Genomic DNA, 24,107 nt, shown 5'->3' on the forward strand with positions numbered 1-24,107 from the left:
TTTGAGAATCCCCAGAGATTGGGCACATGACAAAGTGGTTCGGAGGGCTGGAGCGCAAGTCCACACATCATTGGTGATGTCGTCCCAATGATCCACGAGGGTTGCCAGATGTCCCCCGATCGGGAGATCCTCCAAGCAGTCACTTCTGCCTCTTATAAGGGCGGTTGGTATTATCCTTGAATGACTTTCTGGGCTGGAATTTCTGGTTGGTTCTGTCTGATCTGTTGGAGAAGGAGGGGCCCTGTCTGAGAGGAGCCTGACGTTGCGGACAGCAGTTGGAGGAACCCCTGTCCTGTCTATGAAAGGGCTGCCTACGATAAAAGGACTGATTCCGACCCTCCTTCTTCTTAGTGGCAGGTTGCAGGACTTTCCGCTTATCCTTGGACTCTACTAGTAGAGGTTCCAAGGGAGGACCAAAGAGAAGGAAGGAAGAGTAGGGAGATGAGACCAGTCTCCATTTGGCTCGGGCCTCCACCTGCCACTGCTTCAGCCAGAGGAGTGGTGATAGAGGATGCTCAAAGCTATGGCTTTGGTCACGAAACGGTGTATTCATCTGCGGTGTATTCTAGGGCTGCCTTCAATTTGTTAATGTCTCTGCGAGCCCTAGAATTCCTGGCCGGAAGTCTCCCTTGAAGTTGTCTTAGCCATAAGAGGGCAGAGCGACTAAAGAAAGAAGCAGAGATCATCCTCCGAATCAGAAGATAGGTCAGGAGGAGGACTAGGCTGAACAGGCATCTGGGACTGAAACAGATGGGATTCCGTGTGTTTGGTCTTGCCCCTGGCCTTTTTGGGAGGAGCCTGAGTGGCATTGCCTTCTTCCTGAGAAGGTGGATTGGCCGTGGTCCCGTGACTAGACCCGTGAGTCTTGGAAGAGGGCTCAGTGGGGGGAGCCTCCGGGGCAGGTCTGCGTCTATGGGTCCCGGATGAAGGAGACTCGGTGGTGGGAGCAGTGTCCAGGGTAGTTGGAGGGACTTGTGGCTCATGGGCAGGAGAGGAAGCCATGGCTTGTATTCACGACTTTGTTGTCCCGAAGGGGAGAAGCCAATTAAAACAGATTAAAGTAGCCAATTCAGCAATTTTGAATAGTTAAGTTGAGGAGAGAGCAATTACCACAGCCAGTTCCGATCGAACTGAGTGACATCACTTTGGTAGACTCAGTTCTATTGGTTAGTGGCTGAGTTAACCCATGCATGACCGCTGTCTCCACTAACTTTGGAGAACCCAGGGCCTCTAGTAGAGGAAGCAGGGGAAGAAGACATACAACACTGGGAGGGAGGGAGGGAGGGAGGGAGGGAGGGAAAGAAGGGGGAGGGAGGAAGATGGAAGGGAGGGAAGAAGGAAGGGAGGGAGGGAGATGGAAAGGAGGGAAGATGGAAGGGAGGGAGGGAGGAAGATGGAAGGGAGGGAGGAAGGAAGAGAGGGAGGGAGGAAGATGGGAGGGAAAAGGTGGGAGGGAAGAAGGAAGGAAAGATGGGAGGGGGAGGGAGGGAGCGAGGGAAGAAGGAATGAAGGAAGATGGAAGGGAGGGAGGGAGATGGAAGGGAGGGAGGAAGATGGAAGGGAGGAAGATGGAAGGGAGGGAGGGAAGAAGATGGGAGGGAGGGAAGGAGGGAGGGAGGAAGATGGAAGGGAGGAAGGAAGAGAGGGAGGTAGGGAGGAAGATGGGAGGGAAAAGGAGGGAGGGAAGAAGGAAGGAAAGATGAGAGGGGGAGGGAGGGAGCGAGGGAAGAAGGAATGAAGGAAGATGAAAGGGAGGGAGGGAGGGATTGTGGGATTGTGGGAGGGAGGATTTAAACTGAGGCCAACATACTGAAGCCAAAGCATCTGTTTTCCATCATTGCCCCTCCTTTTAACCAACCTGTCCAGCTCCAGACAAAGCTTTTACAGTGGAGAAATTAAAGCCTGCGGACTTCATCTTTTCCAAAATCAGATCCAGGGCCTAGAAGAAGAAGAAGAAAAAGAAAAACATTGCGGAGTAATTTCTGTATTCTTGGAAATTTGGAAATCTCACATGTCTCAGGGATAAACAGAAAAGAGATGCCAGGAGCACCCATGAGGGGGTTTTAGAAAAAATTGACATGGTGGTCAGAAACATCCCATTGAAGCTCTTCCCCCTTTTCCACAAGTTTCACAGCTGTTTTTCATAACAAAGACACCCCACATAAAATCCTGGATGGGGGAGGCTGTCCTATGAGTTGCACCGTTGCCAGGTGGCTTCTGAGGACATTTCAAGATCATCATCAGTGATGCCCTTTCGTGGTTCAGAACCAGACTTCTCTGTGGAACCGTATCTCTTTCTTCCTCTTTGCTTCTTCATGGTATTAGCTCTAGCAATGCAGGTGTCCTCCAGGTCCCATCAGGGCAGTTATGGGGTCTTCTGGGACCTTGGAGACATGCCATGGTGGTAACCATGTCTTCCCTGGGAGATAGCATCCACCCCAAGCAATTATTTCCTTCCTGCCTGCCTCCTTCCCTTCCTTCCTCCCTCCTCTTCCTTCCTTCTTCCTTCCTCCTGCTCATTTCCTTCTTTCTTTCTTCCTTCGCTCTTCCTTCTTCCTCCTTCCCTCCCTTTTCTTTCCCTTCCTTCCTTCTTCCTCCCTCCATCTTGTTTCCTTCTTCCCTCCCTCCTTTTCCTTCCCTTCCTTCTCCCTCCCTCCCTTCTTGTTGCTTCACTTCCTCCCTCCTCCTCCTTCCCTTCCTTTCTCCTCTTCCTTCCTTCCTCCCTCCTTCTCGTTTCCTCCTTCCCTCCCTCCTTCTCTTGCTTCCTCCCTCCTTTTCCTTCACTTCCTTCCTCCTCTTTCCTCCTCTTCCTTCCTTCTTCCTCCCTCCCTCCTTCTCTTGCTTCCCTTCCTCCCACCATCTCGCTTCCATTCTTCTTCCCTCCTATTCCTTCCTTCCTCCTCTCCCTTCCTTCCTCCTCCCTCCCTTATTCTCTTGCTTCCCTCCCTTCTTCCTTCCTTCCCCTTTTTCCTCCCTCCTTCTCTTGCTTCCCTTCCTCTCCCCCCTCCCTTCTTCCTCCCTCCCTCTCTCCTTCTCTTCCTTCCCTTCCTATCTCCCTCCCTCCCTCTCCTTCTCCTGCTTCCCTTCCTTTCTCCCTCCCTCCCTCTCTCCTTCTCCTGCTTCCCTTCCTTTCTCCCTCCCTCCCTTTCTCCTTCCCTTGCTTCCCTTCCTCTCTCCCCCCCCTTTTCCACTTTTTAAGACTTGTGATTTTCAAAAGCCAAAATTCCCCATCCTCCCATTCTTTGACTCGAAGTCCACGGGTATTGAAGTTGCCAAGGTTTGACATCCCAGGACGAGAGTCCCAAATTTATGGCCATACCAGAATAAGCCAGAAGTTCTATTATGAGCCCTGTGACAGGACACTCTGCAATCCACCCTGATATTGCAATATTGTTCTTAGTGCTGTCTTCCCTAATATAGCCATAGATCTTGAGGTTTTTCTTGTTCTTGGACACATTTTGCCTCCTTGCTCCATTGGCTCGAATAGTGCATAATCACTTGGACTAAAACAGCTTGTAACTTGAACAAATAAACACTGAAATAAATCAGCCAGCGCTGGTGGGAGGAAGGAGAAGCAGCTTTATCCTCAAACAGCCCCAGGATCCTTCTAGGTTAAGCCAATCTCCCCAGTCGGCCATATTGTTTCACCACAGGGTGGACAGAAACGCTTTGCAGTGTCACCCAACACCTTTGCTCTTCTCTTTCTATAAGTACAGGTGGTCCTTGACTTACGACCACAATTGAGCCCAAAATTTCTGTTGTTAAGTGAGTTAAATGAATTTTGCCCCAATTTACGGCCTTTCTTGTCAGACGTGTTAACGTGAACCACCGCAGTTAAGTTTAGTAAAATGGTCGTTAAGTCAATTCCCAATGTCAGAAGTTTGCAAAAGGGGATGACGTGACCCCAGGGCCATAAATACAAGTCACTTGCTAAGTGTCAGAATTTTGGTCATATAGCCATGGGGATGCCGCAATGGTTGCGGATGTGAAAAGCATTCAGGAGTCACTTTTTTCAGCGCCATTGTAACTTTGAACACACTTATACTACATGCATACTGTGCATGCGCAGTAGCAAAAAAAAAACAAGATGGCAGCACCTACAGCGCCGCTGATAGAAGCAGTTTGGTGGCAGTTTGGTGGCATGGAAGGCCGAGTTACAACCTACTCAGCCGAACCGGGCCGAACCGGTAGAAACCCACCTCTGTACCCAACCCATCAGAGCGGGGAGGCAGGGAATGCTGCGTGTGCCATTCCCCAAGGGAGATACACCTGGTGGGACCCAGAAGGACCTTCTTTGTAGTGGCTTCCTCTCTCTGGAACATCAATTCCCCCAGAGATCAGAATGCCCCCCCCCACTCTCTCTAGCACTCTTCCAGAAGGCTCTGAAGACCTGGTTCTCCCAGCGGGCGTGAGAGACACAGAGCGGGATGGAACCCATTAAATGCCTCGTGTGCTCTGCTGGGGCGGGGTGGGTGGGAGTGATTTTGTTATATTGTACTAATTTGTATTAATTTATCTGATTCATGGTCTTATATTCTGTAAGCTGCCTTGAGTCGCCAAGGGCGAATAGGCAGAATAAAAAATAAATAAATACATCTAGAAAGAGTGCAGAGAAGAGCAACAAAGATGATTAGGGGCCTGGAGACTAAAACATATGAGGAACGGTTGCAGGAACTGGGTATGTCTAGTTTAATGGAAAGAAGGACTAGGGGAGACATGATAGCAGTGTTCCAATATCTCAGGGGCTGCAACAAAGAAGAGGGAATCAAACTATTCTCCAAGGCATCTGAGGGTAGAACAAGAAGCAACGGGTAGAAACTAATCAAGGAGAGAAGCAACTTAGAACTGAGGAGAAATTTCCTGACAGTTAGAACAATTAATCAGTGGAACAGAAGTTGCCTCCAGAAGTTGTGAATGCCCCAACACTGGAAGTCTTTAAGAGGATGTTGGATAGCCATTTGTCTGAAACGATATAGGGTTTCCTATAGGCGGGGGTTGGACTAGAAGACCTCCAAGGTCCCTTCCAACTCTGCTATTCTATGAATGAATGAATGAATGAATGAATGAATGAATGAAAGAAAGAAAGAAAGAAAGAAAGAAAGAAAGAAAGAAAGAAAGAAAGAAAGAAAGAATGCCAAGGTAAAACTCGTTCCCACAGCCACACAACCTTTGAAAGCAAGTGCTGGTGGAGAAAAGTAACCACGCTAACATCTGTACCCTTCAGCTGCAGAGATTTATAAAGGCTTGTGGCAACAATTCAACCATCTGTCGGACAACACCAAGTGCGGCCAACAGCAAATCAGCGAGATGGATTTGCACCGGTGGAGCCGTGGAGCCAAGGGGTGAATGTACATTTTTATTTATTTGGCGGGGGGCGGAGGGGATAGAGAGAAGAGTATCAGAAAATATTTCTCTTAAGGCTTTCTTTTTTTTTGCCCTTGCATTGTACAAATGCTCAATTGTGAGTTTTGCCTTCATTTGAAATATTTTCATTTCAAAGAAAGGCAATACAAAAGGAATTTCAACCTATAAAAGGGATAGAAAGGAATGCAATTGAAGCGGTCCCCCGCTTACAACAGTTCAGTTAGTGACCACCCAAAGTTACAATGGTACTGAAAAAATATACTTATGACCATTTTTCACACTGCAAGTATTCCCCCTGGTCACTTGATCAAAATTCATATGCTTGGCAACTGGTTCATATTTATGACAGCTGCAGTGTCCTGGGGGGTCATGGGATCCCTTTTTGGAACCTTCTGACAAGCAGAGTCTATGAGGAAGCGAGATTCACTTAACAACCATTTTATTCATTTAACAACTGCAGTTATTCACTTACAAAATGGGCAAGGAAAGTCGCGAAATGGAGCAAAACTCAACAGATTTCTCACTTAGCAACATAAATGTTGGGCTCAGTTGTGGTCGTACGTTGAGGACTACCTGTACAGGTGGTCCTCATTTAATGACCTCTGGTTCAGCGACAGCACCATGGTGCTAAGCACAGCACTCCTGCAGTCACGTAATCTCTCTTTGGGTGCTAGGCAACAGTTTGCATTTTACAACAGTTGCTGAGTCCAGTTACACACGGTTGTAAGTGTGAAAAATAGTCCTAAGACAGTTTTTCAGAGCCATTGCAACTGCAAATGGTCACTAAACAAACTATTGTAAATCATTATTTTTTCCCACTTATTTTTCCCCCCTAAATATTGTTATAAAAGGTTTCCCCCGACTCTAGGGGGCGGTGATCATCTCCGTTTCTAAGTCAAAGAACCAGCGTTGTCTGAAGATGTTTCCGTGGTCATGTGGCTGGCATGACTAAACACCGAAGGCGCATGGAAGGCTGCTACCTTCCCACCAAAGGTGGCTCCTATTTTTCTACTTGCATTTTTTACGTGCTTTCGAACTACTAGGTTGGCAGAAGCTGGGACAAGTAGCGGGAGCTCACTCCGTTACACGGTGCTAGGGATTCGAACTTTCTGATCGACAAGCTCAGTGTCTTAGCCACTGAGCCACCGCATCCCTATTGGAGATTGGAAGATATGTAGTCTTTGCACATTTCTGGGATACATTTTTCTTAATTTGTTTTGGAATGGAGTGCAAGTAGTCATTGATTTATGACCACAGACACTAAATATTGTCTTACTTGAAAACAATTGACAGAATAAGCTCTAGACTCATATCTGCTCACAAAAATGCTTTGAGCCCTGTGAAGATCTCTTTCTGGGTTCTAATCTCTTCTTTAAAACTTCCAGTGTTGGGGGCATTCACAACTTCTGAAGGAAAGCTGTTCCACTGGTTAATTGTTCTAACTGTCAGGAAATTTCTCCTTGGTTCTTTTTTTTTTTTTAATAAAATTTTTATTTTCAAACAAACATAAACGCACAAAACACAAAACATAAAAACCTCTTCAACTGCCTACAGTGTGTCAACTGGTTACAAGGTCTTTCTGCGTCCTTTCCATAGTCATCACTTGAGCTTTATCAAAAATCGCATTGTCAATCAAATATCTTTGTATACAATATTATACTTCATTTGTTTGATTATCACTATTGTTTCTCCATTTTAAACAAGGTATTCTAAATATATATCCATTTGTATTATAATGATTCATTATATCATCTTCAATATATCTAATAATAAAGAATTTTTATATCCTATTCTCAGTCATTCTATTATTTTAGCATTGATAACATTCTCTAATAATTTTCAATTCCATGTTTTTTCCATTATTAGTATCATCAATCTAATATACATGTATACAAATTGTTATAATTGTTAAACATCCATTAAGCATAGCTATTATTACATCCTTTTTATATGAAACATATTAAATTTGAAGTAAACTTATATTATGGCATTTCATTACATCATCCTGAAATCATCCAATGATATTACATCTTTATATTCTATTCCATATAGAATTATTTATCTTTTATAAAAAAAGTTTTTAAACATCATCTCCATCATCCTCACTTACAGTTTGTATAAAATTTCATATTATCAATCTAGTATATATAAATGCTTTATTATCATTATTGATCATTTATTTGACCATAGCTATTATTACTTTGTCTTATACATAGTACTCAAAATTTAACTACATTTAACTAAATCTTATTATGACATTTCATCATCCTGAATCCTTCCAGAAATAGTGCAGTCCAATATCTCTTGCCATTTGTAGAATCTGTATTCTAAGTGTTTTCTTGATAAGTCTTATGTGGACTTCTCTTGACAACTTGCTATTCATTGCATATCTTATAAAGATTCGATACCCTCTATCTGTTCCTTTCATCAGCTTGACTTTTGTTATCGCTGGTGCTTCTGCCAAAATTACTCTCATTGTTTCTGCCAAATTTTCTCCGTTCTTCATCTATATTTTGACATCTGAGATAGAGTTCCAGTTCATCGATCTCTCTTTTCCATATTTCGCAATTATCATTTCCCTCCATTCTCGATTTTCTGTCAGTGTCAACAATTTTCTTAACACTTTCATGTGTCTCTGTGGTTTTTTGAACTCTGTCCTCAAATTTCATCGTTGTTTTATAAGTATTCTCAACTCTTCCCTCCATACTTTCTGTATTTTGATCTATAATTTCAAGTCTCTTTTCAATTCTATCTGTGATTATTAAGATTTTTTGAATTTCTAGCATAATTCTTTGCAATGTTAGTCCCTTTTCTTCTTCATATTGGGCCATTTTTCCAGGTTATAAACATTGCCACTAAAACATCCAAGGCTTTTGCTAGGTTTCAAACAAATTCAGTGAAGTTTTTCAAGTCAAAGCTTTCTCTTTCCTTCAAAGAAACACCTGTATAAACAAGACGTTTTCCACTGACCCTTTCCGTAAACAAAGCCAATAGCTTTGTATTATCAGATGTTGCCAAGCCTCTAGATGGTAGTGTTACATCCTTTCCTTCTGTTTTTGCCTCTCTTTCCAAGCTCCAAACTCCGGAAGAAAAGAAAAAAATGTTTAAAGATTACGATCCGGCCGAGCCTTGCGAGGAAAGAAACTTTTAATCCACAAATACAAAAAAAGGAAAAAGTATAGAGGAAGAAGGGGGAAAAAAGACCAGTCCAGTTTAAAAGTAAGAGGCATTTGTAAAAAGTCCATTCACAGAAAACAAACAAAATTAAAGTGAAAAAGATAACACAATAGTTTTAAACCAGGGTTAATTTGCCGCTTGCTTCCTTGTGTCTTCAATTTTATTTTAACTCTAAGTCTTTTGGGTTTTCTCTTCTCTAATAATAAGGATTTTTCTCACCATTTCGACACACTGTCTCTCCTATTCTGCTTCCGTTTCAGGGGTCTGTCCCTACCTTCTGCAGCCATTTTGGCTGCTTCTCTTGTAGCCAACAAAAAGAGCTTTTTCCTGGATTGATCAGAGGCTTTGCTATGCCCCTGAGATCAGCAGAACGTGACCTTCTCTATCACCGTTCCTTCAGAACGGTTTAGATCCAAAAGGATCATCCAGCAACAGAGATATCGACAGCAATCCTGGAGCCCCAAGATTGCATGTCGTGTTGTAGCGACATCAGGCACCGCCTCTCGTCCTTAGTTCTAAGTTGCTTCTCTCTTTCGTTAATTTCCGTTGCTTCTTGTCCTGCCTTCAGATGCTTTGGAGAATAGTTTGACTTCATCTTCTTTGTAGCAACCCCTGAGATATTGGAAGATTGCTATCATGTCTCCCTTAGTCCTTCTTTTCATTAAACTGGACATACCCAGTTCCTGCAACTGTTCTTTGTATGTTTTAGTCCTCTAATCCTCTAAAACCATTGTCTGTTTGATTGTCTGTTCCTCTCAAAAAAGAAAAAAAAATCCTCCAAGAGTTAAAGTATCAACTGGACAAGGAACAGGGTCTCATCATCCAGATGGAAACCAGAATCGTTCATCTTCCTTTAAAAAAAAAAAAAAAGTGAGGGGGGAACAGTATTTATGATGAAAACTTGGAAAAGACCAATAAAGCTTTGATAAGAATTAAATACAAATGTGATAAGAATTAAATTAAATACAAATAAAAAAAAAACAAAGGAGACGGTGTAATTATGTGAAAATTGCATTATCAGCCAAGGCGAAAGCGTTGGCATCCTGTTTGAATGATCACATCTGCTAGGTTAAATAATGGTATAAAAATGCAACTATTTAAAGGAAGCGGGGGGAAAACTGCATCATCAAAGGAAATCTCGAGAACGTTGAGAGATAGTAAACAAACAAATTATAGATTGTCTGGCAAACATAATAGTGCCTTGCATAACCCAGTTTTAATAATGCTGAACTAAGTAGCTGAATCATCTAACAGATATTGCAAGGCAGCCAATTACCAAAATCTATGGCAGCTCTTATTAAGAAGAAAAATGCCATTCCTCCAGACACACCATCCACAGAGCGGTTGGGGGGAATATTTCACAGGCAGCCCTCCTGTGAGTTGCTTTCTGCCAATTGCAAAGAAAAAGAAGCTTACAAAATTCCCATAGCAAGCAGGGGCATTCAGGAGTGGAGGAATATAGCACTAGCACTAAGACTTACCATATTTTCCTGAGTATAAGATGCACATTTCCCCCCCCCCCAAAAAAATCTGGGTGCATCTTATACACTGAATACAGCATTTTTGGCCTCCCCAAACCCCGCTCCCTTTGCAAAAATGGATGTGCAGAGGGTTTGGGAGGCCTGCAAAGTGCTCCTGGGGGCTGGTGAGAGCAAAAATGAATGAAAAAGGGACTGTTTTTTGCCTGTTTTTGCCCCCCAGCCCCTAGCAACACTATACAAGCCTCCCAAAGCCTAGGCATGCCATGTTTTATGCAAAAAATGGGTCCATTTTCATGAAAAACAGGCCATTTTTTGCTCATTTGGGGGGGGCAGCCCCCAGGAGCACTTTGCAGACTTCTCAAACTCTCTGCATGCCCCGATTTTCACAAAAAAATGAAGCATGCAGAGGGTTTGGGAGGCCTGCAGAGTGCAAAAACTTTTTTTTAAATTTATCTCTTCAAAATCTTGGTGCGTCTTATACTCTGAAAAATATGGTGTATACGCTTCATAGTGCTTTGCAGCTCTCTCTAGGCAGTCTTACAGAATCATCCTATTGCCCCCAATAATCTGTGTCCTCATTTTACTGATCTCGGAAAGAAGGGAGGTTGAGTCAACCTTGAGCCTGGGGAAAACCGAACTGCCAAAGTGCTGGCAGTCTGCAGTCAGCAGAATTAGCCTGCAATACTGCATTCTGACCACTGCGCCACCATGGGTCATAATATCTTAATGCATTGGAGTTCCCTTCTATTAGCAATGATTTCTGGCCCAGGTCTATCGAACTATGAATATGATGAATATCGAACTATTCACTCAGCAGGACAAACACAAATCTTTGTGACTGTGTCTTTGTCCAGATCTTCTGGTTAAGATAGACTCAAAAAGGCATGAAAACCAGTAGATTCGGTTAACTAAGGGATCAGCTATCCCCATTTTACAACCATTTTTGCCACAACTATTAAGTGAATCTGGTGTCCCCCCCCCCCCTGCCCGCTTCTGTTCTGACCATGGCTTCCCGAGAGCATGAAGCCAACTCCTTGTCCCGACAAAAAACCCTTTTTTAAATTGGCTTTGAATTCTGCTCATTGACACCCAGCAAAGTCTTTCAAGGGAGGATTTATAGTCACAGACCTTATCTGGCTTGGAGAGCTGCCAGGCCGATATCTGCAAAACTTGCCAAGGAATCTTGGAGAGTCACGAAACCAATGAAGCGAACTAATTGTCTCCTGCAAACTCCACTCCCCCTTCGCTCCTCTTTTGTTTCCTCTGGGAGGGGCCATTCATCGTTCACCTGTGGCCTTACTCCCAAGTCTACCCCTGTTCTTTAGCTGTTCCCTTTGTCTGGCACTTATGCGCATGCGCACACTGGGAACAGACTCCAGCTGTTTGTCTGCCTCACTGATGTCTGACTCTGAAGGCAGCTGATAACTGCCAGCCGGCCTTGGCCCCATCTCTGCCTCTGATACAGAGCCCTCGTCAGAGCCTTCTCCAGACTCCAGGATGGCCCCTCTTCCTCCCCAACCTCCTCACTGTCCAAATCTGCTGCCAGCTCTGTTGGCCGCTGGTGAGCCACTACAGCTTCTTGGAAGCCAGTTGGAGGTCACAAACAGTGATCACATGGCCCCAGGACAGTGCAATGGTCATAAATGCATGACAGTTGTCAAGCACCCCAATTTTGACCGCTTGACCATGAGGGGGCTGCAATGGTCATGTGAAAACTGGTCGCAAGTCATTTTTTCAACTCTGAACAATCCCTAAATGAATGGTTGTAAGCCAAGGACTGGCCACATAAGACCAGTTCACTTAAATCTCCAAGAAAATAGCCGAATTCTATTCTAATGGTAGGAGGTTGAATCACAACAATGTAAAGTGTGCAATGTCCTAACAAAAACGTATTGCTTGGATCAGATGTAATGTTGGTTTAAAATGAAATAGGTTATATACCCCAAAGAAGGAATATTCTTTGTTCAAGAGGTACCATTGGCTGGTCTTGTTCTAGCTGCATCAGAGGTGGCATTCAGCCAATTTGGATCAGTTCGCCCCAACCAGTAGCAGGAATCGGGGGTGGGCCCACAAAGTGAGCGGATGCGCTCACGGTGAACTGCTGATAACAAAATGGGAAACCCACCGCTGAGCTGCATCCGTATCTAACTTGAGAATCCCAATTTATATATTTTTTTATTTATTTTGGGTTTCCTGGAGGAATTAATATTTATCAGGCAGGATACAGGTAGTCCTTGTAGGACCCCTTGTTTAGCAACCATTAAAAGTTGCAACTGTGCTTTAAAAAATGTAGCATACGGTCATTTTGCACACTTACAATCGTTGCAATGGCCCCGTGGTTATGTGATCAACCATTTGCAACCTTCCCAGAGGACTCCTCTCATGCAAAGTCAGTGGGGAAACTGACAAAGTCATATGTCTCGCTTAACATCCATGGCGATTCACTTAAGACCACAGTTATAAAATATATTGTGGTTATGTGAAGCCTCACTTAATGACCATAACTTTTAAAAGTGCATTTTTTCTTATCCCTATTGTGGTTATAGCTGTAGGATTACCTATTAGATGTATCATATCTAATAAGGAAGGCTGAGTGCCAAAGAATGGAACTATGGGGCTGGAGAAGACTCCTGCGAGTCCCTTGGACTGCAAGGCCATCCAACTGGTTAGTCCCAGAGGAGATCAACCCTGATTGCTCTTTAGAAGGCCAGATCCTGAAGAGGAAAACTCAAAGACTTTGGCCACTTAATGAGAAGGATGGACTCCCTGGAGAAGAGCCTCATGCTGGGAAAGATGAAGGGCAAAAGAAGAAGAAGGGGATGCCAGAGAATGAGGTGGCTGGATGGAGTCACTGAAGCAGTAGGCGTGAGGTTAAATTGACTCCAGAGGGTGGTAGAGGACAGGAAGGCCTGGAGGACATGACTTTGCAACTAACAACAACAACAACAACAGATGTATCAGACACTGAGGCTGAAAGTGGGGAATTTAGCCAATATCTGAACATAACAGCCATGCCTTCATTTCTACTTTTACAAATCCTGCCTCAAAAAAATAAAGTAGGTCTCAGCATATAGTTTTCTGCTTGAAATAACTCTCTTAGGAAACCAGTTTAAATTCTTTCTCATTTCTCATGGTTGACATCTGGGTTAAACTGTATTCCATACAGGAACTATGCCAGGCTCTTGGCTTCAAAGGAGCAGATACATATTTGGCTCCTTTTGAGGAGGGGGCGGAATCCAAAATGACAATCCAGAGTTTCATGGTTTTCCCCAAAGAAAGAAAAAAAGAAAGAAATAGCTACATGCCACAATGAGTTTCTCTTCCTTGCCAGTAAAATAAGAGTCTGGTAGGTTTTTATTGCCCAAATCTAAGCAAATCCACAAAATGACATATTCAAAAAGCACTGGCAATATGAACAAAATATTTATTCTTACCTTGATCCACATTAACACAGGAGAAGAGACGGATAATCTGTCATCGTGTATGTAAACACCACCTTGAGTGCTGCAGGAAATAAGAATATTGAAAACAAATAGCATTACAGCAACCTGTTTTTCTGCTCTGGGTCTTCCCAAACACAATTGTCTAGTGATCAGACTTGTGCATAAAATTACACTTATTGGGAGAAAAAAGGATACATTCCCTTCTTGTATTAAAATGCAGCTCTAAGCCAGTGAACAAAACCAAGGGGCTATTGTTATTTTTTGAACTAACACACATTTGGACACTTTCACTGATGCTTTGATGTAGCCATGTTATTCCTGCTTTAATCAGATTAGTAGAAGAAAACCCTGATTTACAACATTTATGTTGGTGACGCCCTCTGCTGTTATGCGATTGCAATTTGGGTCCTTTCAGGCAACTGGCGTTTAGGATTGTTGAACCTTGCAGTCACATTAGCATGATTTGTGGGCCTTCCCAGCCAGCTTCTGACAAGCAAAATCAATTGGGGAAGCAAAATTTCACCTAAACGACATGATTCTCTTAACAGCCATGGTAAAAATGGTCATAAAATCAGGTCTTTACCTTGATGGCTTCCTTAATGACTTCATCGCTTAGTTAGCAACCAGCCCCAACTGTGGTTATAAGTCAATGGCTACTTGCGCTCCATTCCAAAACAAATTAGGAAAATATATCCCAGGAAAGTGCAAAGACTGCACATCTTCCAATCTCAAGAACTATCAAGTAGGAATGTCATTATTTTGAACCCTCTAAAGGAGTCTGACTAGAGCAGGGTTCAGCAAACTGCGGCTCTGGAGCTGCATATGGCTCTTTCGTCCCACTACTGCGGCTCTCTGTCGCAAGTCGTTCCCACAATTTTGGGAGGAATTTCCAGTTGGGGCGGGGAAGCATGGTGCGCCAGGAGAAGACTCTGATGTAAGAGACGGGTTTTCCGGTCAGCTCCAAAATTGATAGGGCTTTTGGTTAGGGAAGGTAGAGGAAAAAGGACACCATGCTAGGAGGAGACTCTATGGTGGGGGAACCAGACTTCCGGTCGGCTCCAGAATTGAATGGGGGGGGGCTTCTGTTTAGGACTTTTGTGGCTCTTTGGGTGTTTAGTTGCCCACCCCGATCTTGGCCATTGGCTAAGAGGAAGTTACTGGCCCAAAGACATTAAGTGGCTTCCATGAATTAGACAGAACTAGAATCTTTAAGATATGAATCCAGGTTATATGGGAAACTGACTCACCCATGCCCGCACCAAGAGAAAGGGTCAGATCCTGTTGGCCAAGGAATTCCAGCTGGCCTGTGGTCCATGTCATTCTGGAGGTAGTGAATGGGTTGAAATAAAGCCCCCACCTCCCTGCCCAAGTGCACCTTGCTCCCTTCCTTGCCATCTTTGTTAATTTTAAGATAATGTTAACATTTTATTGTTTTAACACTTTACCTAGTTGCTTTTATTTTGTGTTAAGTTGTTCAAAGTCAACTCTTGACGAGATGGGCAACCTCAATCCAGCAGCTTCCCCGTTACACCACACTGACTGCATCATTGCAGATTTTTAAGAAGAGACTGGACAGCCATTTGTCAGGAACCACATAGCGGGAGTCTCCAATCTTGGCAACTTTAAAACTTGTGGACTTCAATTCCCAGAATTCCTCAGCTGAGGAATTCTGGGAATTGAAGTCCACTAGTCTTAAAGAATTCTGGGAATTGAAGTCCACAGGTTATAAAGGACATTGCTTCTCCACAAGTCTTAAAGGAATTCTGGGAATTGAAGTCCACAATTCTTAGTTGCCAAGGCTGGAGATCCCTGCCATAAAGGATTGGACTAGAAGACCTCCAAGATCACTTCCAGCTCTGTAATTCTTTAATTCTTAGTGAAAAGTAGTAACTAAACCAAGATCATCCACTCAGCTTCCAAGTCTAAGGAAAAACTGCAACCCGGATCTTCTACCTCTGTTCCAGCATCTTCATAATGCAGTGTAGATGGGCAGAATTTTTAAAAAAAGTATTTAAATAATAATAATTTTAAAAATGCTGGATCTTGTGCAACAGAGAACCACCATTGTGGAAAAGAAGAGAGAATAGTGAGAAAGATACCTCTCACCTGCAAGTATATCCTCCAAGTAATTTTTCTCATTTAGAAGTAATAATACAACATTCAAATGACAGAGCTGGAAAGGATCTTGGAGGTCTTCTAGTCCAACCCCTATACCTATACCGACTCTAGAAAGAGTGCAGAGAAGAGCAACAAAGATGATTAGGGGACCGGAGGCTAAAACATATGAAGAACGGTTGCAGGAACTGGGTATGTCTAGTTTAATGAAAAGAAGGACTAAGGGAGACATGATAGCAGTCTTCCAATATCTCAGGGGTTGCCACAAAGAACAGAGAGTCAAATTATTCTCCAAAGCACTTGAGGGCAGGACAAGAAGCAATGGGTGGAAACTAATGAAGGAGAGAAGTAACTTAGAACTGAGGAGAAATTTCCTGACAGAACAATTGATCAGTAGAACAACTTGCCTCCAGAAGTTGTGGCTGCTCCAACACTGGAAGTTTTTAAGAAGATGTTGGATAACCATTTGTCTGAAGTGGTGTAGCATTATACCTGCCTAAGCAGGGGGTTGGAATAGAAGACCTCCAAGGTCACTTCCACCTCTTTTATTCTATTCTATTCTATTCTATTTTTTTCCATTCTCTTCTATTCAAATGCTTGTCCAATCTCTTATTAAAAGCTTCCAGTGTTGGAGCACCCATAACTTCTGAAGGCAAGATGTTCCACTGCTAAATTTCTCCTTAGTTCTAGAATGCTTCTCTCCTTGATTAGTTTTCAACCATTGCTTCTTGTCCTGCCCTCAGGTGCTTTGGAGAATAGCTTCTCTCCCTCTTCTTTGTGGCAACCCCTCAGATATTGGAGCAGTGAAGTGCATACTTAAGGATGGGCAACAAATACATGTAAATACAATCCCAGAATTCCAGCCAGCTTAAACCAATGTTTTTCAACTTTGGCATATTTAGGAGGTGTGGATTTCAACTCTCAAAGTTCCCCAGCCATCACCCTGGATAACTTTTCTTAAAAGTTTCAGATGGTTGGTTAAAAAAGAAAGGAATAAATTATTCCAAGAAGCTGTATAAATAATAGTTCTGGGAACTAGCATAGTTCTCTAATATCACCTGGGAGTTAGTCAGCAAAAATTCTAGCTAATTACTCCAGACGGATGTCATCTTAAGTGCAATGTCACACTGACCCAAAGTTAAGCAAAACAACATAGATTTGTTCCAGGGATGGGCCATTCATCAAAACTGTTTATGTTCCAAAATAGCATCTAAATCCATAAACAAGGATATGTGCCTAGGAAAACATTGTGTTCCTTGTCAAACCGAATATGAGTTGCCAAGATTGGGAAACATTTTGAGCCAAATCTTTCAACTGGGACTTGCAATCCCGACACATCTGGAAAATGCCTGTAGGCATTTTCCAGATGTGTCGGGATTGCAAGTCCCATGATTTACTTTATCCAAAGAAGACCAATCTACAGTATACCAGTTACATTAGAACAAAAGGAAGAAAAACGTACCCAAATTCTGGCAGATCCTTGTCAAAATTAATAACGTCCTCGTAGATGACTCTCAACCGTTCGTCGACCGCAATTACTTTCAGCTGGAGAAAGAACATGTTATTAATTCTGAATTCGGAAGAAGCCATCATTTCTACGTGATCTAAAAAGTGATACTTCATGCTGGCTTCTTCCTACCCTCACGAAGCCTGGGCCGTTGATTAATGCCCTATTTCTCGGGTGCAAATTAGAGCCTCGCTAAAAAGAGATTGAAGTCCTCATGATTAAGCTGGGAAAAAAATATCTCACCATTTCCTCAGTGTTCCCAGGCCTTACTTCTGCAGGATCAAGCAGTTCTTTTACTGTTGTTTTTCACAAAACCCAAATTTTTAAAACATTAATTTGTAGTAGACAGCTACCATTTTTTTCTTCTGCTCATTTCAAGACAAGAATGGAAGAGGACAGCCATGGTACTGCTGTGGTGGGTTGTTATTGTTCTTTTGAACAAAATGATGTGAGAATAATTCAGTTCTTTATTTTACCTCTCTGTTCTGGCCCGCTAGCAGCCAGCAGAGCTGGCAGCAGAATTGGACAGCGAGGAGATTGGGGAAGAACATGAGCCAGTCCTGGGGGCTGAGGAAGGCTCAGACAAGGGCTCTGCGTTGGAGGCAGAGGAACAGCTGGAACCTGTTCCCAATGTGCGCCCGCACAGAGCTTCCAGAAGACAAGAACAACTAAGAAAGCAGAGTCGACTTGGGAGTAAAGCCACACCTTGGAGGTGATTGACCCCTCCCATAGGAAACAAAAGAGAAACGAATGGAGAAGGGGCTTCTGCAGGAAACAATTAGTTCATTCAGTCGTTTCAAGAGTGGAAAATTTTGTTTATAACTATAAGGGACTGTATGCCAAGTTTTGCCTTACCCTGTGTTTGGAAATTAGTTATCTGGCAGCAATCCAAACGAGATAAGGTTCGTGTTGATAAACATTCCTCTGAAAAGCTGTTTGCTAAGCCTTGTGGACTGTGAATGAAAGGAATTCACAGTCATGTGAATAAAAGGGGTTTTGCTCTGCTTCTTGCTGTTTAAGGAAACCTGAGTCAAACACTCTGATCTTTGCAAACAGGTGGTTCTTGATTTACAACCACAATGGACTCTGGAATTTCAATTTTTGCAGTCGTAAGTTGAAGCACATGATCAGTCTCAATTTTGCAACTGCCTTTCAACAATTGTAAAGTGAGTCATTATGGCCATAAAGCACATCAGAGCCAAGGTGGCGCAGTGGTTAAATGCAGCACTGCAGGCTACTGCTAGATCAGCAGGTCAGCGGTTCAAATCTCACCGGCTCAGGGTTGACTCAGCCTTCCATCCTTCCGAGGTGGGTAAAATGAGGACCCAGATTGTTGGGGGCAATATGCTGACTCTCTGTAAACCGCTTAGAGAGGCCTGGAAGGCCTATGAAGCGGTATATAAGTCTACTGCTATTGCTATATTGCTATCACATGTTCTTTAAGCAAATCAAGTGTTAGGCATAAGAAACCGGGAGCCAGAATAAATGCAAATTGGTGCTAGATAAGAGTTAACAGACTTCAAGGGGGAACTTCAAGGGGGGCTGGACTTTCTCTTTTGGGGGTGTGAGAATGTGTTTGACCCATAGGTGGGATTCAGCCGGTTCTCACCGGTTCACCCGAACCGCTAGTTAACTTCTTATACATTTCAGAGAATTGGCTAAAAATAAAGTGGATGAGAGGTGTTTTTTTCTCTCTCTCCCTTCAGTTAATTGCTCAGGGCAGACAGCCAAGAACCACTTAACAGGTGCAGCTGGAATGCAGCTGATACACACTGAATCAAGTCAATAAACAACAGAAACTGACAGGATTGGGGCAGGGAAACCCATCAATCACCCATCTAGGGATGGGCTTAACCTCTTCTCTTCAGGAAGGAGAAGATTACAAACATTTTCATTATGAAGAGTATTAAGTAACACTTCTGTGATCAGCTGATACACCCTGGAGTTCCCCAAGACCTTTTACAAATGCTGCAGTGCTTCTTGCTTCTTCCTGGGGGGTGGGGGGAGATACAGGAAGGGACAATGAAGCATTTTGATCATACAGGCTGTGAATTTAATGCATGTGTGGTCCATCCAGCTGTACTGCTTCTGCTGTGAAGCACCCAATTTAGAACATAGAGAACATAGAATAATGGAGTTGGAAGTGTTAATATCTTTTGGCAGCACACCCAGGCTTTCAATTAGCTTGAGCGGCTGCTCTTAGTTTCCCTCTCAGCTGCTGTGTTTGCTTTGGGGTTGACTTTTTTTTTTTTTTTTTTTTAAAGAGGAATGGCTGTTATACGTTTTCTGCATTGTTTTAGTGGTGCCTGGCACTGTCCTTTTGGGGTGTACTTCCCTCACTCTTTTTGAAAGCCTCTAGTGATGGATCACCCACAACTTCTGAAGACAAGCCATTCCATTGGTTGATTGGTCTCGCCCTTAGGAAATTCCTCCTTAGTGCTAGGTTGTTCTCTCTTTGGTTAGTTTCCATCTTTTTGTGCCTTTTGGTACTTTGGAAAATAGATTGACAATCTCATTTATGTGGGAACCTCTCAAATTTCCCAACAGAACAATTAATCAGTGGAACAACTTGCTTTCAGGAGTTGTAAATGCTCCAACATTGGAAGTCTTTAAGAAGACACTGGATAATGATTTGTCTGTATCTGGAGGATTTAGTGCCTGAGCAGGGAGTTGGGCTAGAAGACCTCCAAGGTCCCTTCCAACTCTTATTCTATTCTATTCTATTCTATTCTAAATATTGGAACAGTGCTATTTTATTGTGAATTGAACTGGCTCAGCCTGGCCATCTTCTACATGATGTGGTTGCTCAACAAATCCATTCTTCCGAATGAGCATTTCTTTTCCTAGAAACAATCCCTGCAGCCACACGATTGCAATTCTGACCTGTGGCAAACTGTGGCAAATACGCAAACTGGAAGTCCTTAATTTCTAGTTTCGGCATTGGGCAGTTTTTTGCCCTCCGGGTTCCAGAGGGCAAAAAACGGCCGAAAATCAAGGCCGAAAATTAGCTGGAAAACATGCTCATGCGCGCTGGAGCTGACAAGGTAATGCTTCACATGCCCTCAGAAATGGCTCTGCGTGTCACCTGTGGCATGCGTGCCATAGGTTCACCATCACGGGCCTAGGGTCTCCATGTATCACTTATCCAAGTTTTAATCACATCTAAACCTGCTTAGCTTTTTTCAAGATCAGTCCAAGAATTAAAAATCAAACTAGCTGCATGCAGTACATATGGTCATTTCCTTGCCATGGATTTTAACATTTTCCCTTATTCTAAATGACAATTCTGGAGGGCTCATGCCCTACGGCTGAGCCTTCATGGTGTGAAACTGAGCTAGCTCCTCCGAAGAAGTATTTTTAATTCTTGTGGACTTTGTAATCTGGATATCTTGTTTGAATAAAACAATTGTCGATTATTTTCACAGGATGCACAGTGTTTAAAGCATAGGATACACAGAGAGGAGGAGGTTTACATAACTTGCCCTTCAAAGATCCAGAATCTATGTGCAAGAAGAATTTATAAGGTGACGTGCACTTTCTCTCTAATTTTAGTTTGTTTTGGTCTAACGGATATTGAACTATTAAGAAATCTACAGCAGTTAACTGCATAGTTAACCTTTGGTTCCTCATCTGAGAATGTAGGAGCTCAGCGACTTCAGGTTTGCTTTTAAATAAAGTTGTAAACTTCCAACGAGTCTTAAAACGGCTCATGCCAACACTTTGCAGTGTTTGCCTTACAAGGGGATCAAAAATATTTTAAAAGTATGATATTTATCCCTTCTGAACAGAGTTCTCTAAAATGCAGGTGTCAAGGCAAATGGCTCCATGCCTTAAGAAATGTTACAAGCCGTGCTTAATAATACACCTTTAGAATTCTCATTTAATCCATTGAGAGAGAAAAATCTCTATTCAATACAAGAAACATGAGTTTGCACCTAGAGATACATAGCAGAATTGGCAGTAACATCTTTTGAAATTTTGGCTGTGGCCTAACCTGTCAAAAAAATAATAGTGGAATTCTAGATTAGTTCTTTTCAAACTTGGCAATTTTAAGATGTGAGGACTTCAACTCCCAGAATTCCCCAGCCAGTAGTATTGCTATATAAATGGAAACTGAGCAAAGGGTTCACCATAAAATGGATTCTCACTTGAATAATAAAGTTGCAGTCTTATGTACAGGCCTTATGACAGCAGGGTGGAACTGGAGCACAAATTTAAGGAAAAACACCTACAAACTTTTCTCCATTATGATTCTAAATCCAGTTAATCATATATGTCAGTGACTACCATATATGGGTTTTTAACTGAAGGACCTGGAGGAAATGTAAGATTCTCATCTTAAGCCTACCTGTCTGACAGAACAGAAGCCTGGAATAAGGTAAAGGTTCCCCTCGCACATATGTGCTAGTCGTTCCCGACTCTAGGGGGCAGTGCTCATCTCCATTTCAAAGCCAAAAAGCCAGCATCTCCGCTGTTACCTTCCCACCAAAGGTGGTTCCTGTTTTTCTACTTGCATTTTTTATGTGCTTTCGAACTGCTAGGTTGGCAGAAGCTGGGACAAGTAACATGAGCTCACTCCTGAGCTCACTCCGTTATGCGGCGTTAGGGATTCAAACCACTGACTTTTCTGATCAACAAGCTCAGTATCTTAGCCACTGAGCCACTGTGTCCCTATAGGAATAAGGACCTCAGTGAATTGAACATGTGCAAAGAATGTTTGGAGGAAGAGAGGGATCTAGTGCAAGCTACCCTAGGATACCCCACCCCACTCTGTTGAGGGAGGATTTAATTAATATGTATTATTCAATTAATATACAAATAACGTTTTATTTATTTAAATATATTTTTTAATTATCCTGGCCTTTTAAATTTTACGTACAGTATACTATTTTTATCCTTTTATTCTGAGAGAGAGGCAGAATGAGAGATCTTTCGTCACATCTGGGAAGCTTGGCTAAAAGTACATTTTCTACCCAAACTAAAATGAGTCCCAGGTTGTTGTTGTTTTCTCCCCCAGGCTTCCCAAGTAAACACTCTCTGGGGAGGGTCGGGCTATAACTTTCATCCCGTGTGACGGGGATGATGGGATGTGCACTCCGAGGCGGTGTAAGAGCCTAGGTTAGTCTCCTTGCTCCGCGCGCGCTTGGCGCTGCTGGAGAGAAGGCGGCCAAGCCCTGCGGCTGCTACCGGATCAAACTGCTCTTTCCAGCCCGCCCAGCTGCTGCCGCAACCGACGCCTCCTCCGCCTCCTGCTCTCGGTACCTGCTGGGTGCTGAAGTCCCACCCCAAGAAGCAGAACCCGGGAGACGAGGCCATGACGACTCCGCTTCCTCCTCCTGGCCAGCGCGGTGGGAGGCGCCGCGGGCGACGTGAAGCAGCTTAGGATGACGACGCCTCCTCCTCCTCCTTTGCAGCGCCAAGCGCCGAGCTCCCTGCTGGCTGCTTTCTCCGGAGCAGTGGTGCCGGATCCGGACTACCCACCCCTCGGCTGGCCCGCCCACACATCCGTCCGGAGTATGCCTGGCTTCCCATGCTCACTCCCCCACCTCTATGAGACTGCACCGGCGCCTGGGCGTAAGAGCGTAAAAGGGAATTGGCGCGCACAGCCTCTCTCTGGAGCGATGCTAGAAGCAGAAGTTAAACAACAAAACAAAAAAATCTATCTATCTATCTATCTATCTATCTATCTATCTATCTATCTATCTATCTATCTATCTATCTATCTATCTAATCAATCTCCATCCATATCTCTCTCTATATCTATCTATCTATCTATCTATCTATCTATCTATCTATTTATCTCTATCTATCCATTCATCCATCCATCCCTCTGTCTGTCTGTCTATCTATCTACCTACCTACCTACCTATTTATCTATCTATCCACTCCATCCATCCATCCATCCATCCATCCCTCTATTTCTCTGTCTGTCTGTCTATCTATCTACTCTATCTATCTATCTATTTATCTATCTATCTATCCACTCCATTCATCCATCCATCTATCCCTCTATCTGTCTGTCTGTCTGTCTGTCTATCATTATATTTATCTTATCCATCCACCCACCCATCCATTCATCCATCCAGCCATTTCTCTGTCTGTCTGTCTGTCTATCTACTCTATTTATCTACCTACCTACCTATCTATCATGGTCGCCCATCTCACATTAAGTAGCTTTCAGGGGCATACAGTAAAATCAACATTTAAACAATTATACAGAGACCACATAAAAAAAAACAAGATTGTAAAAGGGAATGGATAAGAATAAGCGGGCCTGCACTTGTGGGAATACGGAATACAGAAGAAAAGGAAGGAAGGAAGGAAAAGAAATGAGAAGGAGGAGGATTGCAGGAGGGAATGGATCAGAATGTTATTTAGTATTATTTACTAATGTCCTGGGTTTAAAAACAGTTGGCGGATGTTTGGGATTGAAAAATTCTCCCTCTCCTTTCTTCTTCTTCTTCTTCCTCCTGTCATGTTTTCACCAGATCAATGTTTCTTTAGAGAGCAACTATAGTATTGCTGGCAACAAGGAATAATTCCAAAATACAGTAACTTTGAAACACATTTTGTAATTGATATACCTTTGTTTTCCTTTTCTTGTATTTTCACTTTTTTTAACTTTATGTGTGTAATTTTCTTTTCTTTGACAATGCATGTATCTTCATGTTTCTTTCCATTTCTCAAAAAATTAATTAAAACAGTTTTAAAAGTTCTTTAAAAACTTAGAAAACTGATTTCAAATTTCACCATTGAAATGCATGATGTGGGACAAGTCACTAAAGGTGGATAATACTCAACTAAGTCCCAAAGATACTTTTTCCAAAAAGGAACTGGACTTCCTTGCCAGGGGGTGGGGGGGTTCTTTGAAAATGTTTTGCTTCTCGTCTAAGAAGCTTCTTCAGTTCTAACTGAGAAATATTCTGCCTTTTCAATATTTCCTAGGGATATTTCATTTATTCTGGGAGAGGGCTGGGTGATAACTTCCCACAAAACCAAGAAAGTCTAGTTGCTTTTTTG

General features: G+C 43.0%; 1 protein-coding gene across 2 annotated transcripts in view; it reads right to left on the reverse strand.

The window, feature by feature from the left end:
- XYLB (xylulokinase) overlaps positions 1-22,568 on the reverse strand; it is a 155,589-nt gene extending 133,021 nt beyond the window's left edge. Inside the window, exons 1-4 of one of the 2 annotated variants that reach the window (XM_032236989.1) lie at positions 22,350-22,568; positions 17,043-17,125; positions 13,457-13,526; positions 1,859-1,939 (exon numbers count right to left, since the gene is read on the reverse strand). In XM_032236989.1, coding sequence (XP_032092880.1) covers positions 1,859-1,939; positions 13,457-13,526; positions 17,043-17,125; positions 22,350-22,403 — 288 coding nt within the window. In that variant the 5' untranslated portion in view covers positions 22,404-22,568. The remainder of the gene's footprint in view (positions 1-1,858; positions 1,940-13,456; positions 13,527-17,042; positions 17,126-22,349) is intronic. The other variant, XM_032236988.1, reaches the window with a different exon arrangement.
- Between the last annotated feature and the right edge of the window lie 1,539 nt (positions 22,569-24,107).

The sequence above is a fragment of the Thamnophis elegans genome, chromosome Z (genome assembly GCF_009769535.1).
Source record: "Thamnophis elegans isolate rThaEle1 chromosome Z, rThaEle1.pri, whole genome shotgun sequence".
Classification (NCBI taxonomy): domain Eukaryota; kingdom Metazoa; phylum Chordata; class Lepidosauria; order Squamata; family Colubridae; genus Thamnophis; species Thamnophis elegans.